This window comes from Dipodomys spectabilis, unplaced genomic scaffold (assembly GCF_019054845.1).
Source record: "Dipodomys spectabilis isolate Male_0828 unplaced genomic scaffold, ASM1905484v1 ptg000052l, whole genome shotgun sequence".
NCBI classification, from domain to species: Eukaryota; Metazoa; Chordata; class Mammalia; order Rodentia; family Heteromyidae; genus Dipodomys; species Dipodomys spectabilis.
This window is the reverse complement of record NW_024870729.1, coordinates 4,677,463-4,702,769: the sequence shown is the minus strand read 5'-3', so window position 1 is coordinate 4,702,769 and position 25,307 is coordinate 4,677,463. Positions and strand designations below refer to the sequence as shown.

The window sequence follows — 25,307 nt, the reverse complement described above, 5'->3', positions numbered from 1 at the left end:
CAAGTTCCAAGTCTGGCAACCCCCCCCCCCCCAAACAAAAAAACCCCCAAAAGTCACAAAAAAAAACTCCAAACCCCCTCCCCCCACAAAACCCTAAAGGACAATGTCCAGACCCTGAGGAGTTCAAGTACTGCTGTTCACATGCACACATGCATATAAATACACACACACACACACATACACACAAGTAATTTACTATTTATCAATTATGTCTCACAAAGGTAAAAAAAAAAAGTTTTTATACCTCCTTTCTTTTTAGCCACTTTCTCTTGAACATGTTCTATTCAAGCTATGGCCCTCCCATTCTACTACTCTCGGGGCTTTTAAAGACCTCCATATCACCAAGATCTACAACATTTGATAAACTGATTGTTTGTTTCTGCTGAACTATTTGTCTTATGTTTTATTTTCCTCAGCTGATTCCTCTCCATTTCCTTGCTACTGCAATGTCTACATATAGAATGGCTTCCAGTTTTGTGGTTGTAAACAATCTATTTTCTAACATCTCAAAATTCCCGTTTCTAGTCAAGAACCATAAACTGACTAACATTTCCACTTGCATGTCTTAGTAGGAATCTCAAATCTAGTCTTCCCAGATGGACATTTTAAAAAAATCCTTTTATAAACTGACATATAATAGTATGTATTTCTGGGATAGCATGATTGATATGTGTATTCTACCTTAAAAAAAATACCCACCTATTTCTTCCTAACAAATTCCTTTATTTTTCAAGTAAATTCTAGACAAAAGATCTCACTTTTTATTTAACATTAAGATATTTTTACAACCTTAACTGTTCTATTAAATTTTTAATTTTGACAGTTCCAGACTTGGACTACTAACTCCCTATTTTTACCTCCCATGTATCTGGGATTACACATACATTTCCCTAGCTTGTTTGTTTAGATGTGTATCACTCACTATCTTTTTGCTTCAATTTGTCCTGATTTGTAGTCCTCCCCATCTCTACCTCTTGAGTAGCTGGGATTATAGGCATGTGCTACTGAACCTGACATTCTATGCCTTTATTTCATAGAACAATATCTTCACTGAGGTGTTAAACAAATTGGAAATAAAAACTTCAAGTTTCTCCAAATTTCTTTACTATCTGCATAGCTAATTTTCTGTTTACTTGGATCCATTCCCTCTATGCTACAGGTTTTCCCTACAGTTAAGATCAGTTAGGCCAGGTGCTGTGCTGATGGTGGCTCACTCCTGTAATCCTAACTATTCAGGAGGCTGAGATCTGAGAATAGTAGTTCAAAGTCAGTCCAGGCAGGAAAGTCTGATGCTCCTATCTCCAATTAGCAACCAGAAAACCAGAAGTGGCTCTGTGGCACAAAGTAGCAGAGTGCTAACCTTGAGCAAAAGCACTCAGTGACAGTGCCCAGGTCTTGAGTTCAAACTCCAGTGCAGAAAAAAAAAAAAAGCCAGGTGCCAGTGGCTCACACCTGTAATCCTAGCTACTAAGGAGGCTGAGATCTGAGGATCGCGATTCAAAACTAGCCCAGGCAGGAAAGTCCATGAGACTCTGATCTCCAATAAACCACCAGAAAACTGGAAGTGGCACTGTGGCTTAAGTGGTAGAGCACTAGCCTTGCGCTGAAGAGCTAAGGGACAGCACCCAGGCCCAGGCCCAGAGTTCAAGCTCCAGGATTGACAAAAAATAAAAAATAATAAAAAAAAAATTAATAGCAAGGTTTCTCCTAGCATTGCATTACATCTTAAGGATATACATTAAGGATATCCCATGAACCGTGACACTGACATTTATGTAGTCAATCATGGGTAACAATTGAAGGCTTGGACTATTTTCTACCTCTAGTTACTACAACCTCAATTTACCCTTTCTCCTATCTGGATCTCTCTGGAATTCTCCCATCACAGTGTCCCCCTCTTTCCCTGCCACCCCAGCTTGGTCCTTATAGGTGCTATTAGCCACTGTATTCTTTGCCCCTTTTAGTCATTTATTACTTCTCTTACTGCCCTTTGGCTTTCAGAAGTTAGTAAAGACTATGTGCTGGAATAGAGTGTTAAACATTACACATTCTGTAAGCTGACTGTTAAACTATCAGTAACTTGAAAGCAGAAGCTGAGAAAACATTTGCAAAACAGTATTCAGCAAATATTAAAAATACGCTTTTTTCCCCCAGCCCTCTGAAAGCCCATTTTATAAGTACACAACAAAGACTGCGCTAATATTTCTCCTGTCTCATAATTTTTTGTGAGTTTATACCATTTTAACTCATTTATTATTACCTTAATGGGTTTGCATTAAAAGAAAATTAATATCTTTATTCAGCCTACCTCAAACAGAAACCTAGCTGGATTTTTATGTTTTTTTTGTCTAATTAAAGTTAAATTATAGCTAAGCTATACCATTTCATAATATATGGTGTATTTAATGTTATATGTGTATTTGATAATATACCTGCATATCCAATTCATGGCATCTCTGAGAAATTTCTTCCTTTGCTGACAAAGCTTCATTCAGCTCCTCTGTAGTTTTTTTCAACTGGTTAAAAACAAATACAAGAAATATTTCAATATGAAACAAGGACAATTTATAGTATACATGTACAACACAAAATTAAGGTATTTTTTTTCTCTTTTATTTCTTGTTGGATGGCATAGGAAGAAAGTAAAAAAACTCTCCACTAAGGCTTTTATCTTTTCTGGCCTTTGAACTTGGTTCTTTCCGTAAACCAATTTTTTTGCACAAATTTTTCTTTATCTGAACTACATGTTCCTGGCAATGCAGGTTCTCTTAATAAATGAGAAATTTTGTTTTGATACAACATGTAAGAGAGGTATAGGGTTTCAATTGTTGAATAGTGTATTTCGACACAAAATTTTAAATCATATTTTAATACTAATTTGCATTACATTTAAAGTTTTTAAATTAATATTAACCAACACCCCCTAGTTGTGTGCCATCATTACACAAAATTCTGTTAGCAAATTATGAAAAGTAATTGAAATAAAGTTTCATCAAAATGCATACAAGGTAAAACATTTAAAAATAAACACTAGACAAAGACAAATTATAGCTTGGGTTAAAATTCTATAACATGCAAAGATCTTACTATAAGACATTTAGAAAACCTGGAAGAACAGGGAGAAATGAGAGAAGACAAAAAACAAAAAACATGGCCAGAGCTGCTCTCCAACTCCAGCACCACCTCTGGTTGCTGAGCTCCAGCTGAGGGAGAAAGGAGTAGTTAGGCCTCTCTGCCATGGCTCCACCGGTAGCAAAGCACCCAGGAAACAACTGGCAACAAAAGTCATGTGCAAGAGCGTGCCCTCCACTGGAGGGGTGAAGAAGCTGCACTGCTACATGCCTGGTACTATGGCACTCCATGAAATTAGGCGCTACCAGAAGTCCACGGAACTTCTGATTGCAAGCTCCCTTTCCAGCATCTGGTGTGAGAAATTTTTCAGGGCTTCAAAACAGACCTGCGCTTCCAAGGCGCAGCTATTGGTGCTTTGCAGGAGGCAAGTGAGGCCTATCTGGTTGGCCTTTTTGAAGATACCAATCTGTGTACTATTCATGCCAAACTTGTGACAATTATGCCAAAAGCTATCCAGCTAGCACACAGCATACGTGGAGAACATGCTTAAGAACCAACTAAAATGGGAGGCATTTCATCCTCAAAGTCCCCCTCCCTTTTCTTGTTATCAGTAGTTCTGAATGTTAGATTTTTTTCCCCATGGGGTCAAAAGGTACCTAAGTATATGATAGCCAGTGGAAAAATAGGGGACAGAAATCAGTTATTGTAGTTTTTCCATTTTCATTTATGTGTAAATTTTTAATATAACTGTGGGGATATAATGCATTAATACAAGTCAAAATGTTTTCAGTGATAAAAGTTTCATTAGTTCAACTTTATAACAACTATAAATAAACCTGTTAAATTTTTCTGGACAATGCCAGCATTTGGATTTAAAAAAAAAAAGTAAATTTCTTATTGATGGCAACTAAATGGTGTTTGTAGTATTTTTATCATACAGTAGATTCCATCTGTTCACTCCATTTTTCTGAGTTGTCCTACATGCAAGTACATATTTTTAATGTTGCCTGTCTTCTGTGCTTTCTGTAAGTTTGCTATTAAAATGTTATAAAAAAAAAACCCACAAAAGTGTCTGTTCATTCATTTCTGTTCATTCTTTCAAACATGTCCCAGAATAGTGCAAACCCGAAAACCAGCAGTGTTCTTAATAGCATTTTTATCAAGTGATAAACTATAAAATAACTTTCCCATTGAAATTATAAAAATACAAACATTCCTTCAGAACATTTAATTTTCTGACAGATTCATCATTACCTCACAGATGAAAAGATACAGGCAACATCTTTAATTGAGGAATAAAATGATTTGAAAGAAAAAATATGTGTATGATAAATAAGCCATAACAGTAAATGCATGCAATTTTCCAGAAATTTATTTATTGTGTTTAAGTGTACACAGAGGTATTACTAATGGAAAAAGAAAAGAAAATAACTAGATAACAAGAATAATAGTAAGTTAAGAGAACTAATGTCATGACATCAATTATAAATGCATATAATTACAGACTTTTATAAACCAAATTATGAGTGTCTATTAACAAAGTAACTTCAGTTCTTAAATTTTAGGTAAAATTAAAAAATACCAATATATTCCAGAGAAACTTTTTTTTTTTTGCTTTATGTGGTGCTGAGGAATCGAACCCAGGGCCTCATGCATACAAGGCAAGCGCTCTACCACTGAGCCAACTTCCCAGCCTCCTCCAGAGAAACTTTTAACTGAAGCATTGTTCTAACATATATGCAGATTATCCCTTGAAGGCATTTGTGTGAATAAAGAAAACGAAAAATTATATACCTGGCGATCAAGGTCAACATAGGCATCATTTCCAGAAGACACGGGAGATTCTTTACTCATTAGCTGAAAGATATAAATAACCACAACAAGATAAAAAAGATATTTTATGTAAGATCCATAACAAAATAAACATCCAACCACTATTGAAATAAAAAAAACTATGTAGAAAACAAAGTAAATACAATGTTTTCTTGTAATTATTTCTTTTGACTCTCCAACTTTCACTCCATTTTAAAGCCTTCATTTAGTTAGAGGTATGTCCAAAATAGGACTGACAAAACTTTGTTTCCATTATCTGTGTATAAGCTATCTAATAGTCAGCTATCTTTGATAATCTATTGTACTCCATTTTGCATTATGACTTTTCCATATAATAAATGATTAAAAAAAATAAAATTAGAGGGACGAATTCTGATGCTCTTTCACTGCAAGCCTAGCTATACAAACATCAAGTATAACTTACTATCACTAAAAAGGCAAGAAAATTAAAAATGAGAGAAGATATTAAAAACCTGCCAAAAGACAGCATTAAGTGCCTATTTGTTTCTAAGAATACATGTGGACATCAGCCAAATTGCATGGATAATATTTATAAAAGCTTGCTTGTATGCACCCATCCCTCTACTTCCTCATTCCCTCCAATTCTTTGTTTCTTTTATCCTTATACTGTCCAGAGAAAGATACAAAGGATATGTGAAAGGTTGGAAGGGAGACATTTTAGACTATTTCTAATTAACAGAATAGTACCCATTATAGAAGACTTAAAAAATAGAACAATTCTACCTAGAAATAACCAGTTTTTAATTAATTGTAAAAGAGTAAGAATTAGCTATTTACACCAACCATGAACCTAGTAAAGTTCAAGTCAGAAAGATACATACAGTATTGTATGATAAAGCTGTGATACACTTCATAGACAGAATGCACCTAATTCAGAGGCGGGCAGAAGAAGGGAATGAAGATGTTTTCTTCCATACTTCTTTCTTTTTCCCCACTGTTACATTTGAGTCCTTACCACAACACAGCAGCACTTCTTGATGAAACTCTACATTTGAGTCCTTACCACAACACAGTAGCACTTCTTGATGAAACTCTTAAGTATCCCTTCATACTGTCTCTCTATTCCAGTCATAGCCCATTAGTCCCGGATCTATTCTCCTACTGAGTGCCTAGACTTCAAAATGAACATGGCTGTTTTCACTTACTAATGTTTACTTAAGTTTTCTTCTGCTAACATCATCAACTTATTATTGGGACTCTCCTCCTCTTTACTTGAGATTCTGTGGTTGGCCCTTTCTTTAACCAATTACATTTTCTATTTAGAATTAGATTTTGTGGCTTATTGTTTCAATAAGCCACAAAATTATTCTCAACTTTGTCTTTCCTCATTATTTCTCAGTGGTTAAAAAAGAAAATCTCAATCCAAGATTAGTCTAACCAAAGGTCAATTCATCTACTTCTTTTTTGGCCATATATACTGACCATTTAAGTACTGAGAGAGCAAAAGAACTGAAACAAACTTAAAACCCCCACAAACTGGTGCTGCTATTAATAGTTTCCAATCTCCATTCTCAAAGCTGTTAAAAAAGAACAGCTATTGTGTTCCCAACCAGTAGCTTTTCTTTTCTTTTTTAAAAATCTCATTAGGGACTATTTTAATTCTTTCCTTCTCCTCAAACCTCATCTATTCCCTACATTTTGTATCAGAAAGTCTTGCTACCAGGTAAGAATTTCCATAATATTCAAGCATACAATTAACACTCATGTCCTTTTTCCTTCTTATTACACTACTCAGCTCTTCTTGTATACAAGGTTCATTCTGCTACCTGTGTGCTCAATTCATTCTTTCCCAATCTTCTCTAATACTCTATTCTATTTATTATCAATCCTCTTGCTTATAATTCAATCTCTATCTTCCTTTTCGTTATGGTTTCTACCTATCAGCCTTTAAATAGTTAAGAAAGCTAGGTTGAGCTGGTTGTCAGTGACTCATGTGAGTAAACATAGCTAATCAGGAGGCTGAGATCTGAAGATCAAAGCCAGCTGGGGCAGGAAAGTCCATGAGGCTCTTATCTCCAATTAAACATCAAAAAGCCAGAAGTGGAGCTGTGGTTCAAGTAGTAGAGCACCAGCTTTGAGCACAAAAACTAAGGGACAGTGCCCAGGCCCAGAGTTCAAGCCCCAGGAGAGGTACCACCAAAAAGAAAAAGGAAAAAAGAAAAAACCTAGTTAGCTCACACCTGTAATCCTAGCTGTTCAGGAGAAAGAGACCAAGAAGACTGAAGTTCAAGACCAGTACAGGCAAAAAATTGAGATTCCACCGCAACCAATAAAATATGGGCACAGTGGTAAATACTAGTCCTTCAAGCTATGTAATAAGTTCAGAGAGAGGGATGAAATCCTAGCTATTTGGGGAGGCTGAGATAGGAGTTTTGAGATTCAAAGTCCACCCTAGCAGAAAAGTCCATGAGACTCTTATCTCCTTTAAGCTACCAAAAAAGCTGGAGGTAGAGCTGTGAACTGTGGCTCAGGTAGTAGAGTGCTAGCCTTAAACAAAAGAAGCTTAGGGAAAGCACCTAGGCCCTGAGTTCAAGCTCTAGGACCAACATACACATACACAAAAACCACTACCAACAAGGTGGGAGGGAAGGGATGGTAGGGGAAAAACAAAGGAGGAGGTAACAATGCTCGATAGGATATGTACTTGTTACATTACTCATTTAACTGTAACCCCTCTGTACACTATTTTTACAATAAAAAACATTTTTAAAAAAGGAACAAAGTATTAATAACCTTGACAACACTATATTAGATGAAAGAGATCGAACATAAGATACCAGAATGTATTATTCCTCTTATAGAAAATATCCAGATTTTAAAAAATATTGAGAGACAGAAAGATTACTGGTTGACTTATTAGAGAAGGAAAAAAATGTGGAATGACTGCCTGTTTAATAAATATGAGGTTTTCTTTTTAGGGTGACAAGTTCTGAACTAAACAGTGACAATGTATAAAAAATACTGTCAATCTATTAAATGTCACTAATAGAAAAGTTTATATTATGTATACTTTAATATAACAATCTAATAATAGTAGTAGCATCTGAATAAAGATGAAAAAAGAGAATGTGTCTTAAAAAGGGATTTTATAACAAATCATTCAATTTCAATAAATTCAATTTCATAAATCTACCCATCTGACCTATCTCCCTATCCCAAGATCCAATGGATCTGCCCACTTTTCTTTGCTCTTGCAGCAACATCATCACTGCATAATTACTAAGGTCTTGTTAGCAGCTCTCCCTCTTTCTAGCCTTGTTTTCCTCTAACCCGTCCTTCCTATTGCACAGATTTTCTCAAATACAGACTTGAATGTATTCTCTCTTTAGAATCTACTTTCTAAAATTGTAATACTTAACACAACTGCACAATGTCTTAATAATTTTGTTTCCTGTTTCATCTCTTGACTACTCTCCTCACAATATTACTATGGGTACTGATTTTTAATTGAATTCCTCTATGTATTGCTTTCTCTTGCTTCCTGGACTCCAAAACCATTCTGCACGTCTCTTATTTTACCTCACCTCACCGTTCAGAATTTAAATCTTCTCCTTAGAGAAGCTTTACTTAACACCAAAACAGTCTTAAATAATTCTTTTTGGATGTTTTTATATTTTCTTCATCATGGTGCTTTCAACTGCGTTTCAACCCTAGTGTCTACTTGTGTCATGGTAACCAATACTAGAATTAATCGGTATCAAACAATTATTTGGTAAATGAATAAAGTATCTATGTAATAGGTATACTTTAAAAATCTAATTGGCATCCTATCATACATACAATTGTGTATCTCATTTCATTCAAATTTGTCCATTCTTTTTTATCATGTTACACATTTTAACATGTTATCAGCTATATAATATTCCATTGGATGGAGTTACAATAATTTAAATACTAGCTAACTAATGGAAACACACCATTTTTATATATTTCTGCTAACAAAATTAGAAAACAGAAATAGTCAAGAGTATGCAACAATCTAGAATGCTAATATGATAAATGTATTTTTACTCATTTTAATTTTGAGGGGTGTGGTACTGTGTTTTAAACTCAGGGTCTTATGTTCTTGCTTGGCTTCTTCACTCAAAGTTGATGCTCTACCACTTGAGTCACATATCCATTTCTGGCTTTTTGTTGGATAACTGGAGAAAAGAACTCACAGATTTATCTGCCCAGGCTGGCTTCGAAAATCTACCTTCAGATCTCAGCTTCTTGAGTATCTAGGATTACAGGTTTAAACCACCAGCATTCGGCTTAATTTTTAACAGAAATGAAACTATACTACTCATGTTTTCTACTTTGGTGTCCTTTTTTTTTTGTATTGCATAGTTTCTTCCATAGCATTAAATATTTTTCAAAAATATGCTTTAATAACTATGCAATAAGCCAATATATACCATAATGAATTTATCCACTGCCATACTGCTGGGTATTTAGGTTATATTTAATGTTTCAATAGTAGGAATAGTACTGAGGTAATTATTGAGGAGATATAGTATCAGAATGGTTATAGGCATGATCTGAGTTCTACCTGCCACTACTTTTTGTGTGAAACTGAGCAAATTACTCACTTCCTATGCTTCAGTTTCTATTTTATAAAATGATGACAATAACTTGTATTTCCCAGGATTATAGTGTAAATGCTTCTTCATTTTATTATTGTGATAAAATATAACAAATTTTTCATCTGAGTAGTAATTACAATTAATTTAAATTAATTAATTAAAATTAATTTAAAATGAGTTAACTGATGACACTGGTTAGTGACTACCAGCACTATCTAGCATATAATAGGTTTTAAAAACATGTTTACTATTATTATTATAGTTTGTCTTTGTATTTCATGTTTCTTTTAGGATAAAGTCTTTATTTTTTAAATTAAAAAAATTTTTTTTTCGCTGGTCGTGGGGCCTGAACTCTGGGTCTGGGCGCTGTCCCTCAGCTTTCAGCTCAAGGCTAGCACTCTACCACCTGTGCCACAGCACCACTTCTGGCTTTTTTTTCCTGCTTATGTGGTGCTGAGGAATTGAACCCAGGGCCTCATGCACGCAAGGCAAGCACTCTACCACTGAGCCACCTTCCCAGCCCAGGATAAGTTCTTTAAAGTACAATTAAAGGATTGGTTGCAGTAAGGTAAATACTGTTCTTTTTCTTTTTCTTATTCTTGTTTAGGAAAAGAATCCTTATAGTCTATGAGCACCAGGAATAAGATCCACATTTTTTCAGTTTTCCTGGATAACTGTGTGACTGATATCTAACTACTGTTGGTGAGAAGCCATACAAGTTTACTAAGAAGTACATTCCCTTCATTCTTCTTACTGGTTGGACTGTGAATGTGAAAGCTGGAGCTTGGGAATCAAGTTGAACCACTGAGTGGGAATTGTGTAAAGATTGCACAGATTTTTTTTTTTTTTTTGGGTTGGTCATGGGGCCTGAACTCTGGGCCTGGGCACTGTCCCTTAGCTCAGCTCAAGGCTAGTGCTCTACCACTTGAGCCATAGCTTTTTCTGCTGATGTGGTGCTGAGGAATCAAACCCAAGGCCTCATGCATGTAACCACTGAGCCACCTTCCCAGCCCAGGATAGCACAGATTTTATTAGGTTGATCTTACAGAAAAAAAAAGCTAGGTCACTGGTAACTAAAGAGAAGCCATACCAATCTAGGACTAAAGTACAAAGCAAGCTGGTATCTTGCTTGGATAGTAGTCATTTTAATCCTCATCTAAAAGCTAATTGTATAGGACTGTAAAAGATTACCTGGATTTACACTCCTGCTACCAGTGCCAAAACATAAATGTGATCAATTTTTCAAAATACTTTGTTGTTTTGAAAGGTAGTGTATAGTAAAAATCTTGGCTGGCCTTTGTCCTCCAGTTCCTAAAAAGTAGTCTCTAAATCTTTGGGATTTTCCTATTGAGAACAGTGTCTATTATTTATAGTCAGTTAAGAAAAATGAATACAGGTTGGGGCAAGCCATGCCAACTAGATCAACTACACAATCTACAAAGTTGGAGCTGGAAACCAATTTCAAGCTCATGGCCAGTGATTCAAATAATCACTTTAAAGTAATAAATTCCTAATGAAGACTCTGGATATAAAATGCCACATGAACTTCCCTGTTTGGGAAAACTCTGTATATTGTCATGAGATAAGCCAGAAAATAACATGTCCAGAGGGAAAAGACAACAAAAGCTTTGCATTTAGAACCATCTCAGATATTTACCTTATGTTTATTTTGCTTAACATTTTAAAAATGCATCCATTTGCTATAATAGAACTATTACCATTCCTGAATTCTAGATCATTTTAGTGAATTATGAAACTTAAGTGTAGTGGGAACCCCTGAATTTAAACCAAATTGTTCAGATGTAAGGTAGTCTGGATACTCCTGAAACTGGAGCTAGTCTCTGAGAGGATGACTGTGTCCTTAAACCGAAATATGGCTCAACTCTGGGTAGTGTCAGAGATAAATGCAAAAATGTATAAGACAACACAATTTATATTTGGCATTTTCCCTGTCATGTAATTTCTTATTAGTTGCATATTCCTATCAAATCTGTAGGTTTCATTTCCTTTAAGATTGTGCCTCATTTCTTTTATGACTGAAAAGATTCTCACATGTTGAGATCAACTAGCTATTAGATATTGTACTTTCATAAGTTTATGCTCTACATATTCAACAGAAATTGCCTGGGATATGACTAGGATTGGACTCACTTTTGTCAAACAGAGAACCAAATATTAAATGTGATGTAGGCAGCTCATTTATAATAGATATTACTTATTATTATATTTGGGAATTAGTCTACAGTTTCTGGCTCATTAAAGATTTTTTTTTTTTGTAGCAATGGGGAGCTCATGCTCTCTCTAGGATATGACAGGATAGCTTGGACTGACCAGAGCAAGTTTCAAATCTGACTCCCTATAGCAAGCACCTCTTATCTTTGACTTCTAGGACCACACAGAACATGCCTGTCTTCTGTATCCCTCAGAACTATATAAGTCTAGGGCTGAGAAGGTGGCTCAGTGGTAGAGTGCTTGCTTTGCATGCCTGAGGCCCTGGGTTCGATTCCTCAGTACCACATAAGCAAAAAGAAAAAAGCCAGAAGTGGTGCTGTGGCTCAAGTGGTAGGGCGCTAGCCTTGAGCTGAAGAGCTGAGGGACAAGCGCCCAGGCCCAGAGTTCAGGCCCCACGACTGGACCCAAAAAAAAACAAACAAAAAACCAAAAAACTATATAAGTCTGTAAGGGGAGGCACAGAAAAAAAAAAAGAGAAATGGAAATCTCTGAAGTCACAAATCCAGGCCAAATAGCAACAGTTCCTCCAACTATTCCTTGGAGATGGGCTCCAAGCCCCTCCTAACATCCTCACTTCCTGTGAGCACATACCAGTATACTTACAATGTATGGGACTGAGAGGTTGAATGTGTATTCCAGAAGACAGAGAAGAGCTGGAATCTGCCTTTGGTCTCTTTACCTCTTACCATTATATCCCAAGTTCACAGTAGCTGACTAGCATTTCTGCTCTGTGCTTCTCTCACTCCTTAGAAGGCCTTTCTCTGCTAGATAGCTCACCTCACTGGGGTCATGAGCCTACTCTGAGCCTAGTTTGGTAGTTGTGTGACCTTGGGGAAGGGTCTAGCTGTCTGAACCAGTCTCTTCATCTGTGCAAAGGATTATCAGAGTACCTATCTTAGATGGTTGGGCAGTTAATGAGATAATAGAAAATGTCTGACACATGGCAAGAACTCAGTATATATTAGCTCTTTTTCCCTTTCCCTACTTCTCAGTCCCAAGGCCTGGCTAACAGCTGGGGCATCTCCAGGCCTGTGTGTGATGAGGAAGCCAATGGGTGGAGTAACACAACAGTAAGCAGATGGCCTGGATTTCCGGGGACAAGCCTAATTTTAAATATTCTGTTCTGTGATCAGATCATGCATTAGACAATCTGGATTGATTTTTTTAGTTGAAAAATATGACCATTAGAGTTGATAATGACATAGATCTGATTCCCTAGTGTAGCTCAGCAAGCTCAAGGACTTTGCTGCCTGGGCTGGCTTCATACAGTGACCATCAGATCCCAGTCTCCTGAGGATCTAGGATCATAGCCTCCTTTTTTTTTTTTTTCATTAAAGATATTTTTAAAAATGAGGGAACAGATACATTTATATTTGTAAAGGAAGCATTTAAAATTTAAATAAAGAGTTGTGAACTGGGCATAGATGGCTCACGCTTATAATCCTAACTACTCAAGAAGTTGAGATGTGAAGTTGTGGTTCCAAGTCAGCCCAGGCAGGAAAGCCTTGTGAGACTTTTATCTCCAATTAACTACTCAAAAAAGCCAGAAGAGGAGCTGTAGCTCAAGTGGTAGAGCATTAACCTGGAGGAAAAATCTCAGGGACACAGATAATGTTAAAGGACTATTTCTTAAAGAATTTTTGGACTGAACAAATGAATTATATGACTCATCAGGATGGAAAAAAAATGTCATTAGCACATTTAAGTTTTCTGCCATTGTTGAATTTCCTTCTTGGCTCAAAACAGGATTTTCCCCTCCATTTTATTGAATATAAATAAAGAACAATAAATTTGGAAAAAAAAATCTCAGGGATACTGCCCAGGCTGAATTTGAGCCAATAGCAAAAAAAAAAAAAAAATTGTTTTAACCAAGTATGATTTTTAAAAAATAAAGTAAGTTCTATCCTAAGTGTAAAGAAAAAGTAGGGGAATGATGATGATGATGATGATAATGATGATAAGAGCTTAAGAGTTTAAGTTATATGAGGCCCTGAACAAAATTTGTCAAAAAATGAGTAGATTCTTTTTCAAAATTTTTAACTTCTATTACTTAAACTTAAAATTTCTATTTTAGTTTGTCACAAAGTATGCACAAACTCCAACATACCTCTTGAATGGCTGTCATGACAACATGTTGAACTGATTCTTCCATCATCATAATGGCTTGAATGTATTCTGTAAACAAGAACAATCTGGAATGTCACTATTCAAGTTAAAAACAGTCCAAGGGGTAAAGGCTAATACTGCATTGATTTTTATAAGTGGTTTCCTATGTGTTGACTCTTCCTACAATCTCTCATACATGGTTAGTGTGCCTCATATACATGCCACAGTAAAGGCTGAAGACGACTGCATTTATCTTCCCTGAAGACATTTTTTCTTCCTTTTACCATTGCTTATAAAGTTGAAGCTCTGCTAAAGATCAGTGAATACAGCATGAGTATAATAAATATGCATCAATGTGAATGATGAAATGGCGAAGTCTAAAGCCAGAAAGAACTTTTCTAAAATCCAAGCATTATTGTTCACATTATTCTTTACTACATTGTTTAAAAAAATTCTGAAGTCTTCATTAATCTTATGTGACATCAAGGGTTGAATGGGGCAAACTCTTAACTTCATATTTTGTACAACAGAGGAAAAATAAAACAATGAAACCGACACCTGCTTAGGACAAAGGAATTTAAGATAGAAACTTAGTACTGCTAATTACTGTATGATTTGGGGTTTAAAATAATGTCCTACTGGGCTGGGAAGGTGGCTGAGTGGTAGAGCGCTTGCCTTGCGTGCATGAGGCCCTGGGTTCGATTCCTCAGCATCACATAAGCAGGAAAAAAAAAAAAAGCCAGAAGTGGCACTGTGGCTCAAGTGGTAGAGTGCTAGCCTTGAGCTGAAGAGCTGAGGCCCAGAGTTCAGGCCCCACGACCGGACCAAAAAATAAAAAATAAAATAAAATGATGTCCCACATCTTTACTATGCTAAAGAAACAACCACTATAGTCTAATTCTTACCAGAACTAAAAAGAGAAAGATTTCTTAGCTGTTACTATTACTAATGTTGAAAAACAATTCCTTTCTTTCTAAAAGCCTTGCTTTAGCCAGGCACTAGTAGCTTATGCCTGTAATCCCAGCTACACAGGAGGCTGAGATCTGAGGATCATGGTTTGCAGCCAGCCTGGGCAGAAAAGTCCCTGTGAACATATCTCCAATTAACCACTCAAGAACTGGAAGTGGCACTGTGGCTCAAGTGGTAGAGTGCTAACCTTGAGCACAAAGAGGCTCAGGGACAATGCTCAGGTCCTGAGTTCAAGCCCCACAACTGACAAAAAAAAAAAAAAGCCTTGTTTTAAATTATTCTCAAATCCAATAATGGATGACAAAAGTACACTGACCATAAAGTATCAACAGGTCAGGTGGATTCCAAAGTAAATATATACTTTACAAGGTAATGAGGAAGTTTTTACCTGAACTTGCCTCTGTGATTCCACATACACAAAAATCAAATACAAAATAATTTCACCACTCCAAATACTTGTTTAGAGAAGTCTTAATGTGAAATTGTCAAAGTAATATTTTCATAAAAGACTCATACATTTGGAAGGCCAATTTGTAATCCTCTGCCAAACAGGTAACTAGTTTTATAAAAAACTAATTTTATATCATTACTAGTTATTAATATTGTAATATTCTAGTTGTAAATGTCAAAGCTTTTAGCTTATCAAAAATATGTTTTTTGTTTTGTTTTTTTGTTGGTGGGGCCTAACTCTGGGTCTGAGTGCTGTCCCTCAGCTCTTCAGCTCAAGGTGAGCACTCTGAGCCACAGCACCACTTCCAGTTTTTATGTTTACATGGTGCTGAGGAATCTAACCCAGGGCCTCATGCATGCAAGGCCAGCACTCTACCACTGAGCCACCTTCTCAGCCCCAAAACCATGTTTTAAGGAACTTGTACCCACTGAAATTTCAGTGTGGTTATGCATACAATATACAAAACACAACTAAATCTTAATCACAAATTTTAGGGCAGAGGATAACTATATTATGACTTAATTACTATTTGGTAAATATAGAATTCTTTTAAGCTGGGGTCAGTGGCTCACACCTGTAATCCTTGCTACTCAAGAGGCTAAGATAAGAGGATTGTGGTTTGAAGACGGACTAAGCAGAAAGTGTGCGAGACTCTTACCTCCAATTAAACACCAAAAAAGTAGGAAATAGAGCTATGGCTCAAGTAATAAGAACACTGAGTGTAAGCTAACAAGCTCAAGGACTTTGCCTAGATGCTGAGTTCAAGCCTCAGGACCAGTGTAAAAACAACCAAAAAAAGAGAATTCCTTTAGCTTGAGCTCAATTTTTATTTAGTTTTCTGAATGATAACCACTATATTACTGAAATACAGCAAGAGAATATTTTTAAGATATTCTACTCTAAGGTATCAAACACAGAAACTAGTGTAGTGAGGATGATTGACCAGCCCTCAAAATGAAAGACTGTGAACATAGAAGAAAGGAAGCAGTGACATGTAATGGGGAAAAGAAGCTTAATGGTAGTTTACCAGAAGCAAAGAAGTAACAGTGGGGCAGGGAGGTCAGGATGTTAGTAGGTGTGAGAGGGGAAGCGTTAGTTAAGAAGCGGTGTTGCCACGTCAAGGCCCTTCCCCGCGAACACCGTAAAATGATAAATGATAAAATGATGATGAGAAATACATTAGTGTGTAATATTTTAAATAGAACATGATTTACATATCTGTGAAGTCTAAAACACAATTACATGTGATTACTGAGTACACATTTATGAAGCAATGTTGGAGAATGAGGTGCACTATGCAAAAGAGTTTACCCTGAATCTTAGCTGTCCAAACTCATAGCCTGGTTTAGCACAAATTAAGCTTAAATGTGGAAGACATTTTTTGTCTTACTTGTCTCTGACAAGTAAGAAATATTGGCACATCAAATATTTATGAGCCCCAACTTCCTAATTTGTAAAACCATTTTTGTTCTATTAGTATCTACCACAATATCAGATAGAAGAGAATCAAACGTTATTGTCAGTGTGTTTTCTACTACTAAACTGCCTTTTCCAACCTGTCATACCTAATTCACCACAATTAGAGAAGTCAGTCAAGAAAAAAGTTAAGTCAGTTAAGTCAAAGCTCTTAGCAACTGCTCCTCATTTCTCATTCTACCTCACAGTACTGGGAATTAACTCAGGACCTTGCAGGCAAATCTTCTATCACTTAAGCCACATCCTCAGTGGAAACAAAATCTCACAAAAGCCCTTTTTGTTTATATAGTGCTTTTACAAAGAAAAACTCAGATGTAATTTCATTCACTCCTGATGACTTCAAGATTTTGCATACTCATTGTGTAGACAAGGAAATAGGCTGAGAACCTCATCAAAAGTTAGATAGAAAAAAAAAAGCAACCCCCCCCAAACAACAAAAGCTCTAAACCCAAACCACTAAAACAAACCCACCTCAAAAGTTAGATAGCAAATGGCTGAAGTAACCAATAAACCTATACATACAAAGTAACAGCTAATACTTAACATTCAGAATTGCAATTATGTATGATTCTTTACTATATTCCTGAGAGCAGAAAATACTCTAAATAAGAATTAGAGAGATGTTAAAATTCTGCTCAACAAGTTTATCATTTATACAATGTCAGGGGGAAAACTAAATCTATGTAACCATACAGAACATTTAGTTTGTGCAAGAAGCTCAATATATATTATTTTATTTTTCCTTAGGAATAGAAATACGGATATAGATAATATCTTTACTGTTTCTAATTCTATTCTGTAATAAGTATGATTACTCAACATGCTAATTTAACAGGTATACATTTTCAAGAACTCTGGAAGACTAGGGCTTGATGAACTTTCTAAGGTTCCCTAAGAAGTCAATATTAGAGATGGGTACTGGTACCTTATGTCTGTTATCCTGGCTGCTCAGGAAGCTGAGATCGAGGATTACAGTTTAAAGTTAGCCCAGGCAGGAAAGTCCATGAGACTCTTATCTCCAATTAGCTACCCCCAAAACAGAAGTGGAGCTGTGGTTCAAAGTGGTAGAGCACTAGCCTTGAGCACAAAAGCTCAGGGATAGTGCCTAGCCACGAGTTCAAGTCTCACAACCAACAACAATAACAAAAATGTCATTATCAGATACTCATAAACAATTAAGCAATTTCTCATCCACTTTAAAGTATATTCTTAATGGGGCTGGGAAGGTGGCTCAGTGGTAGAGCGCTTGCCTTGCATGCCTGAGGCCCTGGGTTCGATTCCTCAGCACCACATAAGCAAAAAGAAAAAAGCCGGAAGTGGCGCTGTGGCTCAAGTGGTAGAGCGCTAGCCTTGAGCTGAAGAGCTGAGGGACAGCGCCCAGGCCCAGAGTTCAGGCCCCAAGACCAGACCCTCCCCCACCCCCCGCCCCAAAAAAACAAAAAGTATATTCTTAAGAGATTTCTCTAAAGTCTTGACAGGAACTTTAAGACATCTTAGTAATATACAAACATTGTGAATGTGGAAAGTTCTGTATTTTAATTCTTGAATTACAAACTATATGAGCATGGTATGATAAAATTTAAAAATAAAAACAGAGATCAAGAATATATGGTTTAAAAAGTCCTGAATGGGGGCCAGAGTTCAGGCCCCAGGACCAAAAAAAAAAAAAAAAAAATCCTGAATGGAAGACTAATAAAACCAGTCAGTTTCAAAGAAACATTAACTATTATTATTAAACTTCTAGACCACTAAAATAGAATAAAAACAAGTTAACAGAAATATAATTCCCATTTTCAGGTTTGAGGAAATAGGAAAATAGAAACATCATTTAGAAGAGCCCCTGTCTACTTATCTCTTTTTCTGATTTGATTTTTTGTTATTATTTAATATCTTTTTCACCAATCAAGCTTCAAGAGAGCAAATATTGTATCTTTTTTTGTCTACTACAAGGTAATCAGCCTGTAATTTATCAATTCAATAAATATTGGTGAAATAAATCAACTAGAGAAGAGGAAAAATTATATTTAAGGTAAAACATATCTATGTATGATAATTTGAAATTGTGAAAATGAAAAACTGTCAATACAGGGAAAAAAAGCTTTACTTAAGATCAGATGAACACTTAAGTATCTAAAAGTTGACCACACTATTATGCAAATATCAATGCTGGTCTTTAATTTAAAAAGTACATATATGTCACCTTGGATTTCTTGGACACATAAAAGCAATATATATTTCTAACAAATTCTGCAAAGTTAATTTAATACAAATAACTTTTTCTAAGTCTACACTTCACTAATTTATATGCCCTATATTCATAGAAAAAACATAAACTATTAAAGACTTCCTTATGATAAGATAGTTTCAAAATTGTGACTATCTGAAAGTTTATAAAAATGCACAAAAGATAGCTTAAATGCATGTTTTAAAAAAATGGTATGTAGGGGGCTGAGAAGGTGGCTCAGTGGTAGAGCGCTTGCCTTGCATGCATGAGGCCCTGGGTTCGATTCTTCAGCACCACATAAGAAAAAAGAAAAAAGCCGGAAGTGGCGCTGTGGCTCAAGTGGTAGAGTGCTAGCCTTGAGCTGAAGAGCTGAGGGACAGCACCCAGGCCCCAGAGTTCAGGCCCCACAACCGGACCCAAAAACTAAATTAAAAAAAAAAAAAGGTCTGTAACAAGTTACATTCCATGTAACTAATATTGTTGGAGCCATTACTATATGCAAACAACTACTGTTTTACATTCATTATCTCATCATTTTAGTCACCAGAGTGACCTTATGAAGTAGGCACTAAATGTTTATTTTACTAAGAAGCTAAAAGGCTGAGATTCAATAACATACCTACCCTCTAATGTACAGCAGTAGAACTGCACTGAACAGTCTAGTTAAATACTATAGCCCATGCTCTTTTTTTTTTTTTTTGTCGGTCGTGGGGCTTGACTCTGGGCCTGGGTGCTGTCCCTCAGCTCTTCAGCTCAAGGCGAGCGCTCTACCACTTGAGCTACAGCGCCACTTCCAGTTTTCTGGTGGTTTATTGGAGATAGGAGTCTCACGGTCTCTCCTGCCCGGGCTGGCTTTGAACCGCGATCCTCAGATCTCAGCCTCCTGAGTAGCTAGGATTACAGGCGTGAGCCACCAGCGCCCGGCTACGAAAAATAATTGATTTACATGGTAGTTCTGACAGCTTTTTAGTATTGAGATATACATAGATAAATCATTAATTTTAAGTCTTTGTCCATCTTCATGAAATGAATCGTGAATGGTTTTTAAACTTTAAGGTTTTCTTGCTAGGGTACATTAATATGAAGTAACTTACAGTTTTCACACACAAAAAAGTAGAATAAAACCATTTTGATAATGTATAATATTATTTCTTCCTTTAAAAGATAGTCAAAGTACCTTTAAAATTTAGGAGGAGGCTCTCTATTAGGGTACTTGCCTTGTATGTACAAAGATCTATGCTCAATTCCAGTATCACTCTCACACACACACACATACACACACAGAGAAGAGATGGTTTCTTGAGAGAATATCTATTAAATTTATAGGTAGGGAACTAAATTCGAAATTTATTTTTATTATTTAGAGAGTATGTACAATGACATTTCCCACTCTTTCCCCCCCTAGCAAAGACAACGTTTCAACGTTTTAAAAATATTTCTAAGACATCTATTATAGACATATGCTGGGCAAGGGGGATCTCAGTCACTCTCATTACACTGCAACTGTTTGCTCATTGAATTTCTAAAGTAATAGATGGACCATGCCCTCTTAACATTAAATTTCATAACCTGTTGTTAAACTGCATTAAAATAATCTACATGATCTGAGCACTGTGGCTCATGCCCATAATCCTAGCAGAGATTGAGGTTCAAAGCCAGTTGAATCATAAAATTCATGAGATTCTATCTCAACCAATGACAGACTGCAGTGGCACCTTTCATCCCAGATACAGAAGAAGCCCAATGGATGGACAAGCTGGCATGTACTTGTCATGCTCCAAGGACAATGGTGAAATATAAGTTAGAGGACTACAGGTCAGCTGGCCCAGGTATAAAGTGAAACATTATCTTGAAAATAAGTAAAATAACTGACACAAAAAGGGGCTGATGGAATGGCTTAAATGGTAGAGCAACTTACCTAGCAAGCTTGAGAACCTGAGTTTAATCCCCCAATACTACAAAGAAAAACAATATGCTCAATGGTAGCATACATGGTTTGGTGTGTATGAGGCCTCAGGTTTCATCCCCAGCACCATAACAAATAAAAAAAACATACTCATAGAATTATGTGGTCTTCAGAAATGGAGGGGCAAAGGGTGAATTAATTCAGCAGTGATACTCACTAGACACTATGTTAGAAATGAACTACACAACTTGGGGGGAAAGGGATTGCGAGGGAAAAAAACTAGGAGAATATGAGGGAGAGAGTGACACTGTTCAAAAAGAAATGTACTCAATACTTGACTTTTATAACTGCAACCCCTCTGTACATTACCTGTACAATAAAAATAAAAATAAATAAAAGAATTATGTGGTCTTACAGGTGAAGACTATTACCATAAAGAATTTATTCTTATTTGCAAAACTTATTTAAGTACAAAAACAAAGTATTAGCAAAATTATAGAAAATGGACAGCCTTAGAAAGATGTTCTTGAGTATCTGATTATACATAAAATATTTATTATACATTATATATTACTTCCTTCAATATTTTAAATATACACAGTAAGTTTAAGTAAATTACCTTGCTTCTGTTCACAATTCACAGCACAACCTAAAATGAGTTGTAGCATCCTTCCAAGCTCTGCTGCATCAGAATGCTCCCCAATAAGGTTCACATCAGGAAGAGTAAAGTCATTAATCTGCTGTCCTAAAATCTGAATGGAAATAAGAAGATTACTACTGCATTCACAGTTATCTGACCATATAATATAACTAGCAGAGATTAATTATCACCATAAACTTTCTACCAAGGGCAGAGCTGTTTTGTCAATCTTACTCCCAACTTCTATTTTTGCCTTCACACCTATGTTATAACTATTTTGCCTCACTGCAACTTAGGCCCTGATTTGATGTGTGGTACGTATACTGAACAAAGAAACTGTACTATTGCTCTGAGTGTGACTCGATATGAACTAGATATGAACTAGAACCATTTTTCTCTCAAATGATGAGTAGAAAAAATGTATACCAGAAAGAAGAATGAAGGATTTCTTCATGAGGAAATTAGTACCAAACAAAATGATTTACACAAACAAATGTGAGAATGTCTACTGGATAATTCTACAGAGAACTTTAACACTAAAAACACACCCACTCAGATATTAGCCTTTTTACAGTTTTACTTTTTTTATTTTTTCGGTAGTGGAGCTTGAACTCTGGGCTTAGGCGCTGTCCCTCAACTCTTCAGTTCAAGGCGAGTGCTCTATTGCTTGAGCCACAGTGGCACTTCTAGTTTTCTAGTGGTTTAATGGAGATAAGAGTCTCACAGACTTTCCTGCCTAGGCTGGCTTTGAACTGTGATCCTCAGATCTCAGCCTCCTGAGTAGCTAGGATTACATGCGTGAGCCACCGTAGCCCAGCTTACAGTTTTACTTTTAAATGTCAATAAAGGCAGGATTATGAACACAGTTGAGTAAAATCTCCCACATGAAAAACAAAAATAAAGAAATTCAAACAACAGCATGATGAAGGAAGTAAAAGAAAATGAAAAATTTTAATGCTGTTATTGATACTTCCATAAATGGCAAAACTATCAAAGAAGTTGGACACTGATGTATCATGCCTGTAATCCTAACTACTCGGGAGGCTGAGAATTACAATTCAAAGATAGAAAAGTCCCTCAAAACTCTATCTCAAGCTAACCATAACCAGCAAAAAAGCTAAACTGGAGGTATAGCTCAAGTGGAGCCATCTGTGAGTGAAAATACTGACACTGAGTTTGAATCCAGCAAACTAACAAAAAAAAAAAACCCACCAACAACTAAAAACAACAACAAACAACTATTAAGAAAAGGAAAAAGATTATTTAAAAGATCAGGATTGAGCTAAATGCAAATCGCTCACGCCTCTAATCCTAGCTCCTGGGGAGGCTGAGATATGAGGATAATGGTTCAAAGCCAGCCTAGGAAGGAAAAGTCCCTTAGAGTCTTACCTCAAATTAACCACAAAAAGTTAGAGGAGAGCTATGGTAGAATGTTGGTCTTGAGCAAAAAAGCTCAGTAAAGACACCCAGGCCTGAGTTCAAGCCCTAGAACTGGCAGACACACACACACACACACAAGACACACACACACAGACACACACACACACACAGACAAACAGACACACACAGACAGACAGACAGACAGACAGACAGACACACACACACACACACACACACACACACACACACACGGATCAGTTTTTCTCTGAATAGGAGAAAGGAAAGCAGTAATCTAGTGGCAATGTTACATAGTCATTACACGATTATTCTCTTCATAACTATTAAACTTCACATTTATATTTAATGTACTTTCTGAATATGTTTACAATGAAAAAGTGATGGATATTTGTGAGAAAGAAGGGCCTCTATTTTAAGTGTTAACTATACAATATGCAAGGAATGCACAACTCAAAGGCCAGGACAAAGTCTTGAGGTGGGGTACACCTGATGAGGGTAGCATGTCTGGGGGAAAAGAATAATAGGAATTGAAGTGAAGATAGGAATGGGGATAAATCACTTAGATCCTTGTGAATTATGTTAAAGAAGTAAATTTTATTCTAAATGATAATGGAAAACAACTGAATTAAATGAATGAATGCATCATCAAGCAATACAAAGATAATTTGTCCCTTGAATAGGAAAGATAACTTTTAGAATGACACACACAAAAAAATTAAGCAGATAGGTTAAACAAAGAACATATCTGATAAATATGTTCTGAAATCAGAAAATATACTCATAAAACAAGAAAAGGATATGAAAATTCCACTTGGAAAACTAAAAGAGTTCTTGGAAATTAAATTTTATGTATATAAAAGTATGCCTAAAATTAAAACTAGTAGGTATTTTAAGGCCTCAATAAGTGCCAGGCACAACAAAACAAACCCCAACCAAAAAATGGACCTCACACCAAAGCATGCCATTAACAAACTTGGAATAGAAAAATGAACTATGTAAATTGTGGGCATGGACAGAAAGGGAAAAGTGGGGGAAAGCAAAGGAAGGAGTGATATTGTCCAAAAAAAGAAATGTGCCATTACCTGACTTATGAAATGGTAACCTTTTTGTACAACATCTCAATAATAACAGTAAAATTATATGTATATATGTATATACACCATATATAAATAAGCAGCAAGTGGCTCGTGCCTATAATTCTAGCTACTCAGGAGGCTGGGATCTAGGATCACAGATCAAAGCTAGCCTAGACAGGAAAGTCCATGACACTCTTGTCTCCAATTAACGACCAAAAGTAGTGAAGCTATGGCTCAAAAGGTTCAGTTCAGGGACAGTGCCCAGGCCCTGAGTTCATGTCCCAGGACCAGCACAAAGCAAAAACAAAACCAAGGGAAACTAACAACTTCCAGCTTCCAGAAAATAATACAAGTTAACAAAAGAAAATGGGAAATCTGAATGAAAAATTTTAACAGCAGGACTGAAGTTATAGATTATCACAACCAACTCAACCCTGAAGGGATAAATAAGATTATCTCCTAATTTGCAATGACTAAAAAAATGATCATAGATTTTGAAAGATGCTACTAGAAAATGTGTTCTACCAAAACATGAAAGTAAAACCAGCAGCTGGGCACCAGTGGCTCACACCTGCAATCCTACCTACTCAGGTGGCTGAGTATAACTGTGGATACTCAAGTGACAAAGTATTGAGCATCAAAGTTAAGGGACAGTACCCAGACCCTGAGTTCAAGCTGAGAACTGACTTCATAATGAATCCGGCCTAAGAGATTTGAAATTGTGAACTTACATAGACATAGTTACAACTTTGTGTCTAGGTCTATAAAACTGGTAACTTATGGTATATGTAACTTTGTATTTTTATAAGGTCTTTATAAATATGTACTTTTTATGGGTACATGCTATTTGTTCTACAAATAACTTACAATTTTCTTATTGTCAAATATATGGGTTATTTTCAATTTTTTTTTATTGTACATTAATGAAGTAAATAGTTCTAATAATAATAATATTACTATTATTTCTTTTTAGAGATGGGAATGTCACCATGTTCCCAAGCTGGATTCAAACTCCTGGGCTTAAGCGATCTTTCTATTTCAGCTTCCCAAGTAGCTACTAAGTCGCTTTAGAAGAAATTTTTAAAGTAGAATTAATGAGTATGCATTTGTAAAAAAAAATTAAATACATAGGTAAGAGTTCTGTTTTCATAATTTATAGAACAAAATGAAGAAATACAGGGGGCTGGAAAGGTGGCTCAGTGGTAGAGCACTTGCCTTGCATGCATGAGGCCCTTGGTTCGATTCCTTAGCACCACATAAGCAAAAAGAAAAAAGCTGGAAGTGGTGCTGTGGCTCAAGAGGTAGAGCTCTAGTCTTGAACAAAAAAGTTCAGGGACA

The 25,307-nt window shown here is 36.1% G+C and overlaps 1 protein-coding gene across 2 annotated transcripts in view; it reads right to left on the bottom strand.

Annotated features, from left to right (window-relative positions):
* Positions 1-25,307, bottom strand: part of Hook3 (hook microtubule tethering protein 3) — a 140,922-nt gene that overhangs the window by 56,842 nt on the left and 58,773 nt on the right. For both annotated transcript variants that reach the window (XM_042679498.1, XM_042679499.1), the window contains exons 5-8: positions 21,475-21,607; positions 13,831-13,898; positions 4,867-4,929; positions 2,433-2,516 (exon numbers count right to left, since the gene is read on the bottom strand). In XM_042679498.1, the coding sequence (XP_042535432.1) occupies positions 2,433-2,516; positions 4,867-4,929; positions 13,831-13,898; positions 21,475-21,607 (348 nt within the window). The remainder of the gene's footprint in view (positions 1-2,432; positions 2,517-4,866; positions 4,930-13,830; positions 13,899-21,474; positions 21,608-25,307) is intronic.